A 22,346-nucleotide genomic window follows, 5' to 3' on the forward strand; every position below is an offset into this window, starting at 1 on the left:
CCCGAATTCAGTGTAAGACATGTTACTGATGTATAATACTTGTACAACTGCATTATTTTTCTGTGCTTTGGGTCTCACCATTTATAAACTTGCTTATGGAGCCTACCTGCTTCCCAGCCACACCTTCAGACAAAAGGCACTTGTATCAGTGGGTATCTTGAGATGTTCCTTTTGAAGATCTTATGCCAAAGAACAAGCATCTATAGCTTTACATTTTCTTTACCAAATGAACTTTACACACACACACACACACACACACACACACACACACACAAAGTTTTAAGGGTAGTGTTTTTCTTGCCTTTGTACCTTATTTTTCCTTCTCATTTCATTCACCTGTTGTACCATGTTGGTTTGACATCCATTTCTTTTACTCAAGATTTCTCCTCTTTGCCTCTTTCTGTCCTTTAGGTGGGACAATAAGGAAGAGTTACACTGATCTTGAAGTTATAGAGAAAATGTCTCAGTGCTAATTAGAGTGCTGGCCTTTTAGTGGTATCCCCAAAATGGGCACAGCACCTTATTTTATCCCTTCCAGAATGACCTTCTCTCCCTATTACTGACAGAAAGCATCTCTGAAGTTCCATTGGCAACTCCTGGTCCGAGACTTTAGGAATATTTATTTCCAAAAGATAAATAAACCCCTTTTTAGAGGGCATTTTTTCACTAGCCCATCCAAAATGCTCAACTCAAAAGTTACAAGGATGCCCAAATCCACTTTGTGGGAGAAAATACAGAGATGAGAGGATGAGCCCAAAGTTACACAGGAGGCAGGATAAGAAGAAAAATGCAAAGCCAGGTAGGCACTAGGTATCCTGGTTTAGTCATTAGTGGTTGACTTTATGACTTTGTTCCTCTGCTCAAAGATCTTAATTTTTCATCACTTCCTGCAAGATACAGTTCAGATTCTTCTGCTCGGCAGCTACAGGCATCCATAGTTTGATCCTGACCTGTCCCTCACAGCTTACTTCCTACCCCTCTCCCTAAGTGAATAAGAATAAACAATAATCATCATGTATGTCTAGTCTCATAGAAGCCGCTCAACAAACATTCCTTTAATCCTTACACCACACTGCAAGGTCTACACTGTAATCTCCAGTTTACTGGGGATCTGAGGCTTAGGGAGGTTCAGAAATTTGCTCCAGGACACATAGATGGTAAAAGTGAGAGAGCCAAGAATCAAACCCAGTTCTGCCTGACTCCAGGGCTTGCTGTTTTCCTTTCACTAAAGCCAAAGTGATCTTGAGCAACTGCCTTTCTATTGGCTTTGAAAGCCCATCCCCCTCACTTCTCTTTTTAGATCTAAATCATACCCATCCTGCAGGACCCCACCCAGAACCTGCCTCGTTCATACAATGCTTCCTAACCACCCCAGCTGGAAGTGGTCTCCCCTGCCAGGTAGGAGTCGGGAGCTTGGGCTCAAATCGCTACTGTACCACTGTCTAGTGTGTGATTTTGAGTAAGTCACTTAATTCTACCTTGGCATATGCTGCAACCTGACCTCCATAGTTCTACCCAATCAAAAGTTGTAGAATTCTGAAGTTATATATAATTTCTTGTATGTGCTGAGTCCTGTATCTCTCTGCCTACCTCATCCCCATTTCCCACTGGCTAGTACAGTACCTTATGCAGAAGGAGGGGCACAGCAGATAGTATTGTGGAGAGACGCATCTACTCTTCAATTCCAACTCACTCCCACTTATTTGTTTGTCTCTTTTATTCACTTAGTCATCCATTCATTTATTTATTGCTAGGGCTGAATTTTTCTGTAACTTCCATGATCCTTCCTGAGATGTCCTAGAAGCCTCACCTCCACTTTTAGACAATATAGTTATTGGTTTGGGAAAAGTTATTGGGCAATACTTAATGCCTTGAAGGCAAGGACTTTTCATTTTTTATACTCAAAGCAGATAAAACAGAAGGAGAAGTCACTTTGACATTATGAGATCTCAGAAAAAGAAGTTTGGACCGATAAATACTTTTTAACATTTTCTGTGTCATGGCTCTTTCAGCATCTCATCAATCCTTGCGCACCTGTGCATACCAGCCCATGGTTTCCAACCTGCACAGAAAAATGGATGGCTACCAATTAATTGAAGTCACCAGGTTTCAAGTTTGATTCCAAAGGACTATCATCTTCTCTACCATCTTCACTGACACTTGTCCCCTTTTGGTCCTAAAATCTTTAGCTCCTGCAGGTCCTCAAGCATTCCTTTAGGAGACAGTGATTCTGCTTATCCCATCAGCAGACACCACTGGGCAAAACAGATCTCATCTTCCTCCCTCCTAATCCCCAGAAAATTCTTGGACTCTAGCTTTCACCTGTCAGATGTTCATGCTAATTGAAATTTGAAAAGAAGGGAAAAGGCGATTATGTTCAACATAAGAAGGCCTACAGTTTGAACAAGAAGACCCATGTCTTCCCACTATTTTATCCATTCAACAAATGTGTCAGGCCCTCCTGAGTGTTTGGCACTGTTCTTAGGCCCATGACTAAGTCCTTTCCCTGGACAGTACACCATTTCCAAAGGTGTTAGTATTGGCTTCAATTGCCAAGATGGTAAGTGAGATAGAAATACTGTTTAGCTATTGAGCTGAACAACTTTCACAAGGACATAAAACTGAACATAATTTCAGGCCCTGAAAAAATTTGGTCTGGGTCATTGGGACTTTTAAGAAAGTCTAATCCAAAGTTACTGAACAGTCAGATGTGTTAGATAAGGTTAACTATTGCTGACCAACATCAGTTGCTTCAGAGATGATGGGTGGATGCTCTTGTGAATACCAAATTCAATTGATTGGTAGGGACTGCCTGCAGACAGAGTCCTGGTTCAGCAGGAAATAAAAGTGCCATGATAGATTAGTCATGTCTGCCATTGTCATGGGAGAGAAGAATGATGGTATATATGCCATATAATTGCCATCTATGCTGTTTCCTCCAAAGGACCCATCAGTAAGGGGGGGAATCACATTCAGGTGAAAGCATGGCAGACCCAGTGGATTTCTGGAAACTGGCAATAGCTGCCTTCATCCAGCTGAGAGAGATATAGTGAATGAGCAGAAAGGAAGGGGTATTGAGTGGAAAAAACACAAGAACCATTTCAGATCTGCCTTGGGTGCATTAGCTCCAAACCACCAAATGACTAAGGATTTTGCAGAATCAGGGCATTTGGGGCTGTTTTAATTGTCTGAGCTTTGTGGCCATGGTGGTTGACAGGTTCTCCTTTAAAGATGGCTCACAATTACTTTAGTTTCGGAAGTGCTCTTCTGCCCTGGGACTGTGTAATAACCAGCCATGGAAAAGAAAAGGCCTGGGGATTTATGAGATGTCACAGTTTACAACCATCTGGGAGAAATACAGCAGGATGTTGGTACAGTAGTGTGTTAACCAGAGTTAATCTATCATTGCTACTGTTATAAACGCCCTCTTTCCCTCGGCTTAAAACCATCGCACAGATTTGACCCCAGTCTTCACAAAGACGGGCCAGAACTCATCTTTTTTAAACATGTAACTCAGAAATACAGTCAAATTGACCTTCGGTTTACTAGACTGAGTGGGAAATTTCCCAGGTATGAGAAATTTTAAAATCCACTAGTGATAAAAAGAAAAATGAGGTATAGTCTCTTCCTTCAAGGGACTCAGGGTCCTACGGGAAACCGGTAGTGAATACATAATTTCAGTACACTCTGAGAAGTGCAGTCCTTGAAGCGATCGGGCAAGAATAGAAATATGTTTGTATGCGCAAAAACCGGTAGTGTGCTAAATCATCGCTTTGCTTTCCCTGCCCCCAAATTATATTGGTAACTCACACCCATCATAGCACTTATTGAGGGCCACTGTTATTATTTGTTGACACACCTACTTCCCACTAACTGCCTTTGAGTTCTGCAAGAGTGAGCATTGGATCTGGTTTTTGTGTTGCCAGCACTTCAGCCAGTGATTAGCATGTATTAGATGCCTGACAAACGTTAGCTGAGCTAATACAGGACTGAACGTATACAGCTGACCCTTGAACTACATGGGGGTTAGGACGCCAACCCTCTGCACAGTCAAAAATCCACATATGGCATATAGTTTGGGCCGTTCCTTCGTATCCGTGGTTCCACATCTAAGGATTCAACCAACTCCGAATCACGTAGTGCTGCAGTATTTACTATTGAAAAGAATCCACGAATAAGTGGATCCGCAGGGTTCAAATCCATGTTGTTCGACGGTCAGCTGTACTTCTAAAGCTTCTAATGCAATACCCAGCATTGACAACTTATTAGAGAAAATTTAGAAAATAAAACATATTTACTCTTAAGGTGTTCGTTGATGATTCAGCTGAATCTATTTGGAAATTAAAAAGCATACCATAGTGTTCTAAATTTCTCAACAAAGAACGGTCCGCTTATAATATCACACTGTAAACTACAGAAACAAACATTTGATATACCATTTTAAAACTGTAAAAACACAAGAAAATACTACATGTTATTTATGGACAAGGCATATGTAGAATTATAAAAATATCTACAGAAAGAATAGATCTCAGGCAAGAGTAGAATGAGGAAAGGATGACACCTATGGCATTTTGTATCTTTAAAAAAGACATCTAAAACAAATACGGCAAAATGTTGACATAAATAAAATTGCCATGGTGGATGATTATCTGCTATATTATTTTCTGTTTGAAATATTTCATAATTTTAAAGTTTATAATTACTTTTTTTATGAAGTAAGACTACTGGGTGGGAACAAAATATCGCACTCTTAATTTCACGCATACCGAAAGGGAAAAGTATTTGGACAAGTGTGGCAAGAACATTCCTTCCCTGTATGTCAGAGTTTAGACCAGTGGGCTCTGCTTCATTTAAGTCCCACTGCGTGGCCATCCCCCCTGCCCGGTGTGTGTGCTGAGGAGCGTCCACCAACACTTTCCTTTTGGTGGCACTGTCCTTCTAGAGTGACTTGCCAAGGCAGCGATTCCCATGTCCTCCGAGTTCGGGAGCCTTGCCTGGTGGCAGAGCTGGCTTATGGAAGCCAGACCTTGCCTTTCCCACCCCATATCCCCTGTGGTCTTGCCTGAGCAGTCTGCTTATGAAAAGTTTATTAAATCTACCTTCCAGAGGGGTACTTTGTCCCCTTTCGTTTGTCGCTATCTAACAGTTTATGCAAAGTATGCTGGGAGAGCCAAATGTGCGAGGCTTTAGGATTTACCTCCATGTGAGACAGTAGACAGTGCATTTATTTCCTAATGGTGATTAATTTTAGAATAGTTTGGGGCTGATTTATCTGGTATTTTTTCTGTCCATTTTCCATTTAGCTCATTCATTCGCTCTGCGAATATTTTTGAAACTCATACTGGATGCTGGACACACAGAGGTGAATTGGGTAAAATCCCACTGTCCACAGAGGTTGAAACACATGGGGGAAGCTCAACACATGAGCAGACGGTCACCGTTCACTGCTTTTCTTCACACCTTATCCATGAATGAGTGAAGAAGGGCAGTGAATGGATCTCAGATTTGTTGGTAAACAGCCCATAATGTTTAAAGGGGTATCTGTGGATGCCATTTACCCATGAACAGACCTAGGAAATTGCTTATCATTTAGTACCATGTATTTGGGCATCATCATTGTGGAACTTAAAAAAGAAAACTCCTTGCAGGCTCAGTTACTTCTTCAATAAAATTCCTCCCCTGCTTTTGGGGAGCTCCTAGGAGAGGCAGTCCAGCCCCTACCCCCTACCATGGTCAGCCAGGGTACCGTAGAGCACAGCACCTCGGTAGCAACTCTAGTTTGGGAGACTGGCCCGTTGGGAAGGTCATTCTTTGTAACTTTCAGAAGATTTGCCTAAGTCTTTGCTTTCAACACTTGAGCTTGACAAAGTATGGCTAAGTTTGGTAAACGAGCGTTAGAAAACCAACAGTAGCAGAATTATTAAAAATTTGTAGCCATTTCCCCCCAAACCTATTGGAAGAGAGTAGTTCAACCTTCTCTGCCAGAAAACCAGCCCCATTGGTGTCTGCCCTTCTCACCATTCATGGTCCCATATTTTGACTGACTAACTTGACATGTTGTTTATTCAAAGCTGTGGATTAAATGCCACCCACTAATATGATTGGTGTGGACTTTGCTTGCCTGAGGCCAGCATCCTCAGACACTGGTGAAAATAGCTTCCTGCTGTCCAACAGAGCCTTAGTTAGCCAGCCTGCAAATCTAGCCTGATTGCTGTATTAATTTGACTCCCCATTTCAGTGGGGAAAGGAAGCTTGGTCACAGGACTCTTTGCCTCTTGATCTCTCTCCCCTCAAGGGCAGGATACAGAGGGAAGGCAGTGATCCCAAACCTCACCTTTTCTGTTTCCTCTTTTGAGCTGGCTTCCTGTGGTTGCTGAAGAAAGTGAGAAGGCTGTATCTTCCATATCCTTTGTTCTTCAACAAACCCAGCACTAATTGATTTTAAGACTAATTGCTGGTTGAAAGGTTTGGTTCTTTTACTGGCTATAAACATGCCTGAAACCTTAAATTAAAATGCCTTCTTGTGAGGAGGAGGGCAGCTCTTAGTGTCTTAGACTTTGGAATGTGAAATCACCCAGATAGCATCTGCGGGGAATCGCAGGTCAGGTGTTGTATGATGAGTTATTAGGGGGCTAATGGCAAAGCCCTCGGAGCTCTCAGTTTGGATTATGATCAGATTCTCAGGATGCTTGGAGCTGCCTAAGCATCACTACCCTCGCCATCTGATTCCTACTTTATTTGTAGCTAAAACCAGGGGACGTTCTCAGCAAGCAAACAGCAGTACCAAGCAGCTAGCTCCCTTTCTAACTGCTCCGGTGCCATCTGTTTTGCTCTCCGGGTGAGTCTGAAAAGTCATCTTCTATACTCTCTCTAGTAACAATCCTCTGTCAGGTTCCCCAGGCCCGTCTGGACGCTGCTAACCACAGGCTTGCCCGCTCAGGGTCGGCACTCGGGCTACTGCCCTGTATCCGGAAACACTGATGCTGATTGCTGCCCAGCGGATTGTGGGTTTACTGGGGAGACGGTGGCTGCCCTTGTTAAAGAAAGCCCTTAAGTGGCACCTGAGCCAGGTAGGCAGATGCTCTCACCACAGTGGCTGTGGCTGCCTCGGTGAGAAGCAGCCCACCGAGTGGAGGTGGCTTCTAAGAGCCCTACCCAAGCATGCTCAGAGCAGACACTCTCTCCTGACCATCTCTGTGACTTCCCAGGTGAGAGCACTCATCTTGTCCCCACTGTAGCTGGTACCCGAAGGCCACCCCTTGGGGGAACTGAGGGCAGTAACAAGCTGAGGCCTGGGCTTCTCATCTGTAAGTTACATTGACATTTCTGAGGGAAGGTCGCATGTCCCTTTCTCTTTTCCTAGGAATGGCAACCATCATAGCTCCTTCCTACCTTCTTATGCCTCCTCATTTAGACCAGTAGCCCTCAACCCCAGCTGCACATTAGTACCCGCTGGGTGGCTTTGTAGAGCATGACCAGTGTCTGAAACCCATTCCAGACCAGATGAATCAAAATCTCTGGGGGTGAGGCCAGGCAGAGGTACGTTTTACATTTTGTTGTAGACTGAGGGTTGGGAATTACTGGTTTTGAGGCTATTTCTTTCTTTTAATCATCTGTCGAGTCCATCAGTCATAAATTAAACAGACATTTTGTCAATTACTATGTGATCGGATCATGCAGACTCTGGATATGCAAGAGTAACCAAGGACACAGCCCATGACATTATGGAACAGTCCTATGATGGGAGAATATGTGGTCCTACGTTGCCTTTAGGGGGAGGGCTGCAGGTCAGAAATGGATTTCTAGAACTGAAGAATGAGCAAGTGTTAGAAAGGAGGGCATTAGTCACAGGTGGAACGGAGAGCACAAATGAAGGCATGGGGTGACGCTCGAGGCACTGAGAGGACCTCAGTGCGGCTATAGGTCATGGGGTCTGAAGGGTGGTTCCAAGTAGGAGGCATCGGTTGGGGGGGTGGGAGTGGAAGGTAACCACGAGGGCCCGTGTGGTCACACTAGAGGAGCTGATCTTCACCTGCAGGCAGTGCTGAACCAAGCAAACGATGTGATCAGATTTGCATTTGGGAAATAATCTGGCCTCTGTGAGGAGGGGCTGGAAGGGGTGAAGTTGAAGTCAGAGGTTGTTGGGTAAACCGGGACAGGTAATGGGGTAGGGGTCCAGGGACGAGTCAGTGAGAATGACATGAAGTAGAGGAAGGGACAGATATTCGAGAGGTGAGTGAACATCACACCACTCCTGAAAACTATAATCCTCAGAGCAAAGTTCCCAACTTTCATGAACATTCAGGTTCCTAAGCCCAGGTAGTTCCATTAGTTTGATCATTGCTACCTAGTTTTTCATCACTCACCAAAGACATAATGTAACCCAGAGTTGCATTACGGGCACAGTACAGATACGAAGCGTCCCGAGAACAGGCCTTGGCTATAAGCAGTTTGCATTCCAGACTCTAACTTGGGAGAAGTGAAACCAATGGACAGTCCCAAGTCTACAGCAAACTGTTCTTATTCTCAGCTCTTGGGTACAAATCTTGGCTTTTAACGTGATGCATAACAAGCCTAGTATTTGCTGGGTTCGGAAATGCCATCTTAGGGAGGAACAGTCACGGTGACCTCACTGTCCGCGTCACACACAGCGCTGGTCTTTGGCCCAGAATTAGGTCATCATCAACCCCTCAGAGGGATGCCCACAGGAGCTCAGACCTCAGAGGGCTGTTAAGACCCACTGGAGCAACAGAGACAAGGAGAAGTTAAATAGCTTGCTGATTCTTACGATTACTGCATGCCAGGATTAGATCACATCCTCTGTGAAGTGCAGAGGCACTTTTTTGCCTTTATTAATGAACAAACTATTTCAAATTCATCTGGTGTAATTGAGGACATACGATGAAATCGAGGATGGGCTGGAGGTTGCACACCAGCTGAGCTGACCCTCTGTGATTTCAGAACACTTCTGTTCAGTTACATTAAGCCGACCCCAAGGGGCCCCGGAGAGCCAGACCCGTCAGCAGGGGACTGCACTGGTCAAACCCCAGTGGGAGGTATGGCAGGAGGGTGCAAAGGTGGGCCAAAGCATCTTCCAGTCCCTGAAACCATTCAGGGGGAGAGTTGAGAACACTGTTTAAAAAACCAACTCTTGGGCTTCCCTGGTGGCGCAGTGGTTGAGAGTCCGCCTGCCGATGCAGGGGACACGGGTTCGTGCCCCGGTCCGGGAAGATCCCGCATGCCGCGGAATGGCTGGGCCCGTGAGCCATGGCCGCTGAGCCTGCGCGTCCGGAGCCTGTGCCCCTCAACAGGAGAGGCCACAACAGTGAGAGGCCCGCGTACCGCAAAAAAAAAAAAAAAAAAGAACATTCTTGGGAATAAAACTGATCCGGTCCTAAAGCCCAGCGATGAGAACTGTCCCCCATGAGTCATTTTAAAGCTGGACTGCATTGGCATCTGTCTTCTCCAAGACAGCCTTTTCTCTCCATTATGAAGATAAATCCATTCAATGGGCACCATGGATTGGGGAAATTGCACTTTTTTGTAAGCGCTGACCCTCCTTCAGTGGTGTACTGCTGTGGCTTCTTCAGAAACCCTCCGCTCAGCTTCAGATCAGCCCCTTCCAGCTCAGCTCTGGAAGGAAGCCCAGAATGACCTCTGGAACCCTACTACACCATCTCAGAGCCACAGATGTTATTCTTTAGGCTGTATAGAAGTATTCTTTGAAAACCCTGTTAACAGTCGTACAGTTCTGTTAAGGATGCATTTGTTTAAATCTGCAGACGAAGGGTAGGAGCCTGAGAATCTTTGCTATTGAACATATGCATCATTACAGTCTGGAAGATACCTGCTAAGTCCCGTGGGCCACAATACAAATAAGAAACGGTGCCTCCTCTCCAGGGATTTACAGTCTAGATGGGGTGAAAGGTACACCAATCACTAACTTAACTGCTTTACAGTGATATGACAAGAATTGCTACAGAGGCCATACTGAAGGCTCAGAAGTGGTGCTGGAGGTCTGCTGAGATCAGAGGTTCTCACACTTGAGGGTGTATCCGAATCACCCGGAGCAGCTGTTGAAACACTGATTCCTAGGCCCACTCCTAGAGTTTCTCATTCAGTGGGTCTGGGGTGGGCCGAGAAGTTGAATTTCTAGCAATTTCCCAGGTGATACAGATGTGGTCTGGGACTATTTTTATAGGAGAAACCTCTGACATAATTTCATTATCAGAAGGTAAGAGAACTCACATTTGTTGTGATTCTAGTATGTTCCATTTAATGTATCAGGTACTTTGCATGTAATAACTTGAAGAGATTTTTCAACAGCCCTGTGAACTTTGTACTGTGCTTACATAGTAGCATGCATAGGAGTATGCGTGCTACTGTGTCAGTGCTTCCACTTTACATGAGCAAACTAAGGCTTGAGAAGGGGAACTCACGTTTGCTAAATATCTACAATGTACCTTAAAGGCTGTTAGGCTTCATCTCATTAACAATAACCTGATGAATCCCAAATGATTCGTTCTCCTAGTTTAGAGATGACGCAAATGAGTCTGGGAGGGATTGAGTGTCTTGAGGAAGTCTGCAGCCTGGCTTCAAAATTGTGTGCGCTGAGCCCTAAAGGCTGTGAAACTATCCTGAACCCAGTACCCAACCGTTTGCTGAAAACTACCAACGTGGGCTCCAAAAGCATATTTTCTTTAATACCTGAGTCATGCACTGCCTACCTTCTGCCTTTGTTCTTGCCGGTCCCTCTGCCTGGATTCCCCTTTCCTCTTCCTTCACCTCATAACTCCCGTTCATCCTTCAAGTCCCAGCAACAATTTTGTCTCAACCATGTAGACCTTGCTGACATCCCTCCTTTCCCCAGCTGGACCAGGAATAAAGGTTCCTTCGCATGTGTCCCAGCCTACTGTCTATTATTGAATCCCATCATACCTCCCCAAATCCTCTGGTGATTTATCATTAGTAACAGAAGAAACAATCCACGATTTTCATCTTAACCAGCAAAGCCATCCACCATCTGCCCAGCCTTACCTTGCAGCCCCACCTCATTCGTCCAACTAAACGAAACCACCAGCCACTCTTCCCCACCCAGAGCTGTAGTCTCCTCCTTCCGAGCCAAGGTTCATGCTGTTTCCCCCACCAAGACTGGCTCCTTCCCTGCACCTCTTTGTGTCCACATCTTGCTTCTCCTTAAGCCCCAGCCAAAGTCCCCATGCCATACCCTCAGCCCGCTGGCCCTCGAGAGGGGTTCCATAAGTATTTGGGGGATAAACACCTTGCCCCTGCTCCACTGTGACGTCACTTACTCTCTTGGGGGAGGCAAGTATGTGCATGTCTTTCACTCTCCCAGACCGGGAGTTCATTCAGCACAAGCGCTCACTCACAGGGCCTTGTACATTGTAGGTGCTCAAAAACAGTTGTTGAATAAATGGATGAACGATGCTGGATAAAGGTGTGGCTCTAAAGGCAGGGTCAAAGGTGACGAGACCACAAGCATGTGGAGGCTCAGAGGATCCGGAGCACATTTCAGTTAACAACGATGAAACCAGAGCGTACAGTTAGACCAACAGCATGCTCGCTTCTATTCAGGGATCCCCAGCACTTACACCCTTTAATCCGCTCTGAGGAGCCAAAAGGTTTTCTCCATTTGAAGTACAAGTGTCTTGTGAGACCGCCCCCCCCCCCAACTTCTTTTGTATTTAACGTGTGACATTATTACAGCAAACATGTGCTGGGAAAACTCCAGAAACACATGGCTCAGACCGCAGGCAAGGTTCGGGCCTTGATTAAGTAATGTCAATACCAAATTCAGATTCTAAGAGTATGTTTTCTTTGAAAACACACTGTAGCAAAGCACATGTTGTAATTAAGCAAAGCACATGTTGTAATGAAGAAGTTTTAAGTTCATTGATTTGCTGATACCTCTGCAGCGCCATCTGTGGGTTTTTCAAACAGTGATTAAAGGTCAGATAATTTCCAAAGAGGACAGAGTTTAAGGATTGTGGTTGTGAGGTTGATTTAAATCGCACGCATAGAGCATTAACAGAGACTTTACGCCATCAATTCTAATCCTGCTAGAAGCTACTTTGCAAAGGAATAGAAGACTAGTTGACCTGTCTGACTATTTTGTCCCTTCTTAAAAAAACAATGACATCTACCGTGGGGGTCACTGTGCTTGGCACGCGGAGTGACCATAGAACAATGGTCAATGGCCAGGGCCAAGCAAAACTGTGAAGTAGGTAAAACCAGTCTTTGGCTGCTGTATTATGCTGTATACCTACCACTTGCATCCCTTTCCCTAGGGCCAGGGCCCTCTAAACCTCGTCTCCCCTATCAACCTACTCTTAGGAAATGGGCTGTATTTTCTTCAAATTGAAGTGTAAATGATTGCTGGGGATTTAAAGGATTGTTCCACCTGTGGATGCTTACATCTAGCAGGGATCGAAGTCTTAAGCTAGAGAAATGGAACTCCAACTGGATTTTAAGCATAAGATATAAGTAGGAGCTACAAAGTTTCCCATACTTACATAGGGGATTATCATCATTTCCATGCAAAGGTACAACCATGAGCATATAAATGAATATGATTTTTTAAGTTATTTCTTATCAAAGCAGCTTTGTTGTTTCTATCCAGCTTCCTTCTCCTATTTTTTCTCCAATCTGGACAACCTCAGCCCCATAAGCTGGTACTCCTGCATACTTTATTGCATGTATTTGTTGAGATCTTTGGTTGAAAGTGACAAGAATCCCATTCAAACCATTTTAAGAAAAGAAAAAGGCTTATGTAACCAAACCAGCAAATGTCAGGGTCGAACTGACTTTGTGGTTGAATATGGCGTCACCATTAATACATTCTTTCACACACACACACACACACACACACACACACACACACACACACACACACACACACACACACACACACACCTACACCTTCTTCCATCTGATTCTACTGGCATTGGTCTCATTATCTTCCACTTTCCCGAATATTAAGGGACAGTCTTACAGGTCTCAGTTTGAGGGGAAAAGAACATGCTTCAGCTATGCCTCAAGTCAAGTCAGGAAAGTCTGGGGAAGGATGCTGATTGCTCAGTTCATGTCACATGCCCACTTACTAACATGATCATTGCGTCTAGTCACATGTAGTCTGGTGACTGTCATCTCTGACACCCCTTAAGAAACACATGAAGAAGGGGAATCACCGGGCCCTCTGGGCTTCTGTCTTCTTATCTATAAAACAAGGGAAGTGGAGATAGCTCTAAAACTCTCTCAGCATTAACCTGATTCTATTTTAAAATCGCTTCTTCATTTTTGGCATTCAAATGGCTATATCTTTGTCTCTCTTACGTGTCTTACCTCCCACCAGAAGGTCAAATAACATTAGGAGATGACAGTTACCTCCTCGGCTCAACTCAGAGTCTCTCTAAATGAGGAAGGGGGCAGCTCCTGTGGTGCCCCTCACATGAAACTGCAAAGTGTTATAATTCAGCCTGGACCAAATTTAGCCCCATTTATAGTGCATGATATGAGATGGTAACAATCTCAAAATCTGTGAAGCATTCCAAATTTAGCATTTTGCCTGAGTAACTAAAGAAGCAGATCAGGTGGAAGGTCAACTGGAAATTTTCCTCTCTGCCGTTATGCTGGGGGCATGAAACAATGTTTATGTAACTGGTTCCAATTCAGATACAGCCCAGGTTCCAAGTGGCTAAGATGTGGTCATTTCCATATTATTTACCTATTTCCATACCACTGAACAGCCATTCTTTCTGGAAAATCCATGTGATGTCTTCTTCTCTGAAATACCTTCCCCCCCTGCCAGCAGTGTTCATCAGTCCACCTGCTCTGTCTCGTCCACACTCCTGCTGTCATATCTTTGTCCATCCTGGCTCTCTTATTAGACCCTTCGTTCACATTAAGGCAAGGGCCTTAATGTCCCTTATACTGTCCACCCAGCATAGACACATGGTAAGCACTCAGCAACATTTGCTGTACTGACGTCACAAATAATGCTTCTCGAGCAAATTTTTGTTAATAGCTTCTATCAATACAGTCTGATTTATAGTAAGCTAATAACCAGTTGAGTTGTACTGAAGAGAGCAGCCCAGCCATGGCCCTAGAAACTCCCATGAGTCAGTGGTCTGGAAGACAGTTGCCTTCATGCCTTTTATATCACTGTTATCACCAGCAACCTCTTCTTCACAGGGCAAGCATGGCACGCAGGTCCTCTGAGAATAGTGGTGCCTACTGGATAAAACAGATCCGTAAGTGGGTGGTACAGATCTGTTATCCTTCACTGTTTCGTCTGAAGTTTCCCGAGATTCCTGCCATTAGATTTATTTCTTGTGATAAAGTATTGCTTCCCAGATAGCCCCTATGAAAATGCAAATAGGTTACCTAGTAGAGGGTATTCTGACTGTGGACATGGATTCCTAAAGATCAGAAGCATATAAGGAAAAATGAGGGTTGATATCACTTGAAAATAGATAGACCTGTTTGTCTCGCAGCCACCAATGGCTTATCTTACCCTTGGTTCAGCCATGTTCAGTTGACTAAAGGAAAATGCGGTTGACATGGGATTCCTGGTTACACGAGGACACTGCAAGCAATGTGTACGCAGATGACTAAAGAGTGAGGATATCGGGCATCCCTGAGCTGAGGGGACTCATGGGCTTGTGGGTTCCCCTAATGCTCAGGTTTTTCTGAAGGCATATTGGGTTTTGCTACCAAGGAGGATTGACTTTCTTGTTCAGCCTCCCGATGTCTCTAGATCCCAGCAGATCACTGGACAGGTCCTCACACGATAGGACAGCTATAGGAGAGACATACACTTGGAGAAAACAACCTGCACCATCAGAGAGGGGGCAGCACCATTAAACAGAGCTCAGCAAGTGCAAGGAGCTGTCCCATGTTTGGAGGATATTTCAGCTGTCTAATATGTCCCAAGGTAGTGAGATTTTTCCCATCACCTGGCCATCAGGCAGGTTTGAAAGTTCTGGATTGCCTCAGTCTTTTCCATGCTGTAAAACTGTTACTTCTATTACAATAACATTTCATGAAGGTGGCATTTTGGTGGGACTAGTCAGTGAACAATTACCGAAGTATCCACCATGCGTGAATTGTTGAATGAACAACTGATTAGAAGCCGTAGGAGCATACTGAGATCACATTTATAGTGACAGGAGAGGTACCCCAGGGCTGTTCAACACCCAGTGTATGCTCTGAACACCATACGGGTATCTTATAATTCAACTAGGTATCTGTGACCTTGGACAAGTTCTCAATCCTTCTCAGTCTCCATTTTCTTAACCTTTTTTAAAAAATTTGTATCTTATATTGGAGTATAGTTGATTTACAGTGTTGTGTTGGTTTCAGGCATACAGCAAAGTGATATAGTTATGCATAGTCATATACCTATTCTTTTTCAGATCCTTTTCCCACAGAGTACTGAGTCCATTTTTCTTATCTTTAAAATAGTGTTTAAAAACACCTATGCTACTGTATCGGAAAGAGGATTAAATGAGGTGATGAACAGCAAAGTGCCTGGCACAGAACCTAGCACATAATTGAGGTGCATTTGTGATTTTTTCTTATTTGTAAGTTGCAAACAACCCAAAAATGGTGGTACGGGGTGCAGTATAATACAGTGTTTACAGTCCTAAGTTCCAATCTCAGCTCACTCACCTACCAATCAGCTGTAGGATTTTGAACTAGTTAACTTAAGGTTTCGAAGCTTCAGTTTCTTCATATGGAAATGTAAAAGGTGATAATATCTACCTCGTGGATTTGAGTAGATTAAGAGGAGGAATATATATAAAGCACCTTCCTTAGTATCTGGCACATAGTAGGTACGTTATCAAGGGTAACAATTGTTGTTCTCATCTGTAATGTAAGATTAAAAAAAGAAGCAGCAAGATTACAGTCTCTTGGATGCCTCTGTGTGTTTTCTGGTCTTTTCCTGCTCTAGATATTCTGATGAAGATAAATCCACATTAATAGAGGCAATGGTTAATTGCCTCCTTGTGGGCTGGACCTGTTCTAAAGCAGAAAATTACCATATTCTTCTTTCTTGAGGTTTCCAATGGGATATATCTATTCTAATTCAGTAGACCTCTTTTTTTAGTGCCTGGCTCAAAGAGGCAATACCACATGCACATTTCCAAATACATCATTTGTATGAACACTCAGGCCTTAACTACATGGGGAAAGCAATCCAGGAGGGGGTGGGTGTGGGTATTATTTCACATTCACTTGAACCGGTGCCAACTAAACTTCCACAGTTAATTGTGTCTCAGCGATTTTCTCCTGGAAAAAAATAATGATTATGCAGACTTCTAGCTGTTGCTTGGACTTCTTTCGCTCTTGAATTTGCGTTGTTTACAGTCACATAATATATCAAGCAAATGAATATGCATATATCCTCCCACCCCAAGTCTCCCGCAGTCCCCCCTGCCCCCCATTTCATAGTTAGTCAATCCACCTCCTTCCTTGCGGTTCCAGTGGTACAGGAGAAGATAGAAGCTGCACATCATGGTAGCTGACTCTTTGGAAAAGCACTCTTGAAGTTAGGGCTGAGAGTGCAAACTAAAGGGATCAGTGGGTAGGGAACCGTTATCTGCGGAAGACTTTTCTGAATGGGTAAGTTCAATCCCCAGGAAAATTATGGTCTTCCTTTAATCTCACAGGTAATGCAGGTGGTGAAGGAGCAGGTTATGAGAGCTCTTACAACCAAGCCTAGCTCCCTGGACCAGTTCAAGAGCAAACTGCAGAACCTGAGCTACACCGAGATCCTGAAAATCCGCCAGTCTGAGAGGATGAACCAGGAAGACTTCCAGTCTCGCCCGATTTTGTAAGTTACCCCTGACCCCTACCTCTCAAAGGCTCTGACGCACCATTTCTAGAGTGAAAGCTTATCACGCAGCTGGGCTGTATTGTGAGCTCTTTATGGAAGGCCAACAAAAGAGCTCTACTCAGTTCCTGAAGTCTCAGCAACTCCTTGAGAAAAGCTGGGCAGGGGTGGGCTAGGAGGAGATGGGGACAGGTGCTGACAGAAGGATCTAAACCAAGAAGTGACCCAGTTACTGACGAGTCCACCAAGAATTTGCAGCTGAAAAGTTTGAAACCTTCTGTAATACTTGGGACAACTTTGTTTTGCCCATGAAGCTATATTCTATGTAGGTACCCTTGAGTGGCAAGATGTTCTGCCCCAGTCAGAGTGAGACCTACCAATAATTAAAGTAATATGAACATTGAAGTACATGAGTAGGAGGGAGGGAGAGCCAGCTTGAGAGGAAGAGAGAGACCCACTTTCTCCCTGCCCCGTTGGCTCTGCTTTGAGTCAGAACGTCTCATATGGCTATTGTGACTATCAACCCACAGGCCTAAGGTGGAGAATCAGGGGACCCCTTTTTTTTTTTTTTTTTGTGGTACACGGGCCTCTCCCTGCTGTGGCCTCTCCCATTGCGGAGCACAGGCTCCGGACACGCAGGCTTAGTGGCCATGGCTCACGGGCCCGGCCGCTCCGTGGCATGTGGGATCTTCCCGGACCGGGGCACGAATCCGTGTCCCCTGCATCGGCAGGCGGACTCTCAACCACTGTGCCACCAGGGGAGCCCCCTGGGGGGGACCCCTTTTTATAGGACTTTGTATCAGATGCACTTGCAACATCTTTAAGATGTTCTGAACCTTGAACATGAACACTGTTTTAGACTATTTTGTTTGCTTTATCTTTCTTAGTATTGGCCTCTTTATCTTCCCTTGTTCTTTTCTAAGAGCTAGGTCAGCGCTGTTACCTTTATCATTTATAAGGAAGGGAATAGGAAACAGGCTTGGGGGTAAGGAAAGTGTTTGACATTTATTCTTATTGTTCCCTCGGAAGGCTGGACACAGCTTCTTCTGAGCTTTCGATGAAGCCGTCTTACATCATAGGTGTCATGAAGTTCATCTTAAGCCTTTCTCTGTAATTCTTTTTCTTTCTTCCCCCTTTCTGTTTCCTGCTTTCATATATTTGATGTGTTTAATGATTGGCAATTTGCAAAGCACCTCCTCATGCTATTTCATTTCCTCACACCTGTGTGAGGTAGGCCAACCTTATTCCCATTCGAGGACCAGGATATAGTCTAGAGAAGGGAGGACCTTGTTGACAAGTGGACGAACCAGGACTTGAACTCCAGCCCACTGATCCCTTAGCTAATTCTTCATCTACCCTACCAGAGCTCCTTTGCCAAGTGCAAGACTAAGATGAAGTTTTAAAAAGTACACAGAAAAAACCATAGCCAAGCTATAGTGTCTACTTTGTGTTTGTTTTCAAGCCTTAAGAAGCACCATTAGAAGCTGCAGAGCAGAACTGCAGGCTTTAGTGGGGATGAAGTTAGGCAGCAGAGGAGGGGAAATGCTTCCTCAGGGTCTTTGGCTCGCATCTGCATTAAACTATACCCACACTGGGCAGCAGGCAGCTCTCATGAGAGGCAGAGCTGGGGTTTTGCTTTGGTCCTCAACTAGAAGTTAACAGCCCCATATACCAAGCAGAAAGAACTTCAAATAAATGACTCCTCCGAGATAGTGTTTCTTTCTTTTTTTTAATCTTTTTACTGAAGTATAGTTGATTTACAATGTTGTGTTAGTTTCACGTGTACAGCAAAGTGATTCAGTTTCAGATAGGTAGATAGATAATTTTTCAGATTCTTTTCCCTTACAGGTTACTACAGAATATTGAGAATAGTGCCCTGTGCTATACAGTAGGTCCTTGCCGGTTATCTGTTTCATACATAGCAGTGTTTATATGTTAATCCCAAACTCCTAATTTATCCCTCCCCTTCCCCCTTGGTAACCACAAGTTTGTTTTCTATGTCTGTGGGTCTATTTCTATTTTGTACATAAGTTCATTTATATCATTCTTTTTTTTTAGATTCCACATATAAGTGATTTCATAAGATATTTGTCTTTCTCTGTTTGGCTAGCTTCACTTAGCATGATAACCTCTAGGTCCATCCATGTTGCTGCAAATGGTATTATTTCATTTTGTTTACGGCTGAGTAGTATTCCATGGTATGTATATACCACATCTTCTTTATCCACTCCTCCATTGATGGCATTTAGCTGTGTCCTGGCTGTTGTAAACAGTGCTGCAGTGAACACTGGGGTGCACGCATCTTTTCAAATTATGGTTTTCTCTGGATATATGCCCAAGAGTGGGATTGCAGGGTTACATGGTAGCTCTATTTTTTAGGGAACCTCCATGCTGTTCTCCGTAGTGGCTGCACCAATTTACATTCCCACTAACGGTATAGGAGGGTTCCCTTTTCTCCACACCCTTTCCAGCACTTATTATTTGTAGATTTTTTGATGATGGCCATTCTGACCAATGTGAGGTGATACCTGATGCAGTTTCTGTCTTGCAAGGAGGGACAGTGGCGCCATGCCCCATCCCAGGGCCTACAGTACTAAAATGTTGGATATAATAATGTCTGTTTCAGCAGATGTGTGAACACAAGGAGATTTTATTGTGCTTTTGACAACAGTTCTTAAAACCTAGAGGGAGACTTGAGGGACCACTTCAGTTAAGGCCAAGTGATTCTAAATTAACGTTTGACCGTGACTTTGTTCCAAGTAAGACTGTTAACTGCTTGTCAAGTATGAAAACTTTGCTCCTGCTTTGGCTTCATAACTTTACTTCCCAAGGCTCTGCCTGTGACATTCTGAAGTCTCTTTTCCCTTTATGATAAGAAACTCTTACTTTACGCTTATTATTTAGAGAGAAGCAATGGAAATATTAAGGAAATCTCCTGTTATACGTAACTTTGGCATCATCACTCGGCCACGGGACTGAAAAGCACCACGGTCCACCGGAGCTCTGGGTATAGTTGCAGTAAAGTCGCAAAGACTTGTCAGAGCTACAGCATTTCACGGGGGAGGCCATGAACCAGCCTGGTCATTATCCCAGAGACCTTAAAACAGGCAGGAGGGTACCAGCCTCCAGCTTCTTCTCCAGCGATGCTCTGTCTGTTAGAATGATCTGCTAGACAGGAGCTCACCGTGGGGTTAGATGAAGTCCAAATGCTGTCACAGTGGCTTATAGGATAAGCCCGAGTCAAGAAAGAAAAGGCACAGACCGTGTACGGTAGTCTTCAGTCATTCATTTAACAAATGTGTATTGAGTGACTCCTACCTGCCAGGCCCAGCCTGAGGTGCTGGGACGGGCAGAGAACCAGACCCTTGGCCGTCCCTGTGCCAGACTTCAAAGCTGGGGTCTGGAGGGATTATCAGGGGCTGTGCTCAGGGCCAGGTGGGAGGAAGCACAGGTCGGGGGGTTGTCACCAGAGCACACAGGAAACCATCTAACCCAAGCTTGGGGGCGAGGATGTTCAAATTTTAGAACTGAAGAGCATCTTTAAGGTCATCCCGTTCAAGCTTTTCATTTTGCAGACGGGGCAGTGGCTCGGCTGGGGCTTGCCTGCTGCCGCGGAGCCCCGCTGGCTGCCCTTTCCCCGTCACCTGGCTGCTGCACGCAGCACGGAGGCAAATCTCAGCGCCATGAAGATCCCTTGGGCATGTGTCTTGTTTTTATAAAATGTTTATATTTCCTGAGAAGGAAAATGCAAACTGCAAGTGACCAAATATTTTGGGAGACTGTGTATTCCGTGGGTTGAAGAAACTCTTATTTCTTAGCTCTTGACTAATTATTTCAGAAGGAGGTATTTGTTATTTTCTACTTAGTGTGACTTTATGGGAAGGATAAGTCCATCCACACAATTAATCCGAGTTCATGGATATAAAAAGTTTGAATAGTCCCAAAATAGGTCATTTACGATGATGTTGGAGGAAGGGGAGCTGCAGGGACAAACACCAGGGAAGCAGAGAAGCAAAATGTGGAAAATCCAGACCCAGGAGCTAACAGACCTAGGACCAGATTCCAAGGCCATTATTTGCAAATGTGGCCCTTTAGTCAAGTTCTGTCACCCATTCTAAACCTGTTTTTCTTACGTCTAAAAGTGAAGATGATAAAAGTGTCCACATCGTTGGATATTTAGGAGGACTCAATGAAATAGTGCATGAAAAGCCCTTAGCACATGCCCCGCACATAACATCCACTCAGAGAAATGGTCACCCTTATTACGAGCTGATAACCAGAATTTAACAAGTGTCGCAGTGTCAATATGTAAATGGTAAAACTGACACTGTGAATATATTTGTTTATACCTCACCTTATCTCAGAATGTACAGTAAACGTAGATGAGAAAGAAACAGTAAAAGCAAATAGAGCCAGAAATAAGGCTAGTGCCTGTCCTGCAAACCTGCATCCTTGCTAAAGATTGGCCACAAGCTTTGCTCACGGCTCTCGTAGCTAAAGCCAGTGTTCAGTGCACTTGACAAACACTTATCAAGTACCTGCCACTTGCCAGGTACTGTTCTGTGTGTTGATAATTCAGCAGTGAAGAGAACAGATACAATTATCACCCTTGTAGTGATTATATTTAAATGGGGAGAAATAGATGATAAACATGGTAAATAAGATTGTAGCATGTTAAAAAAGGATACAGGAGTGCTCGCTTCAGCGGCACATATACTAAAATTGGAATAATACAGAGAAGATTAGAATGGCCCCTGTGTAAGGATGCGTGAAGTGTTCCATATTTTCAGTAGGTGCAAACCATGACATGTAGAATGGCTGAACAACAAGGTCCTATTGTATAGCACAGGGAACTATATTCAATATCCCATAATAAACCATAATGGAAAAGAATATGAAAAAGAATATATACAATGGAATCACTTTAATGAACAGCAGAAATTAACACAACATTGTAAATCAACTGTACATCAATAAAATAATTTTTTTTTTCAAAAGAGGATACAGGAAATAAAAAGCAGAATAAGGGAAATGGAGAGTTTGTGATTTTAAATAAAGTGGCAAGAGTAGATCTCTCTAGTTGGCACGGTGACATTTGAGTAAAGATGTGTAAAGGACTAAGGGAGCAGGTTATGTGTGTATGTGGGAGAAACGATTTCCAGCAGAGAGGATCACCAGTGCAAAGGCCCTGAGGTCAGAGTAGGTCTGGGCACTCAGTTAGTAACAAGGAGGCAAGTGTGGTTGGAGCAGAGCAAGCAATAGGAGGCGAGGCCAGAAAGGTAGCCAGGAGCCTGAATTTGTGGGACCTTGTTGGGGAACCATTGGCGCAGGGGACTGGTGTGCTCTGACTTGGGTTTTTAATGATCTCTCTTGCTGTTGTATGGGGAATAGACTCCAAGGAGGCAAGTTTGGAAGCAGAGAGGTCAGGGAGGAAGTTATTTCAATAATCCAAGCAAGAGGTGATGAGAAGTGATTAGAGTCTCTACCG

At 44.1% G+C, this 22,346-nt stretch overlaps 1 protein-coding gene and 1 pseudogene across 8 annotated transcripts in view; both read left to right on the forward strand.

Moving 5' to 3' along the window:
- The window catches only part of ELMO1 (engulfment and cell motility 1), a 548,623-nt gene that overhangs the window by 487,478 nt on the left and 38,799 nt on the right, over positions 1-22,346 (forward strand). For all 8 annotated transcript variants that reach the window (XM_060156835.1, XM_060156841.1, XM_060156838.1 and 5 more), the window contains one exon: positions 16,695-16,858. In XM_060156835.1, coding sequence (XP_060012818.1) covers positions 16,695-16,858 — 164 coding nt within the window. The remainder of the gene's footprint in view (positions 1-16,694; positions 16,859-22,346) is intronic.
- Positions 21,551-21,646, forward strand: LOC132525021 (U6 spliceosomal RNA; annotated as a pseudogene).

The sequence above is a fragment of the Lagenorhynchus albirostris genome, chromosome 8 (assembly GCF_949774975.1).
Source record: "Lagenorhynchus albirostris chromosome 8, mLagAlb1.1, whole genome shotgun sequence".
Taxonomy (NCBI): Eukaryota; Metazoa; Chordata; class Mammalia; order Artiodactyla; family Delphinidae; genus Lagenorhynchus; species Lagenorhynchus albirostris.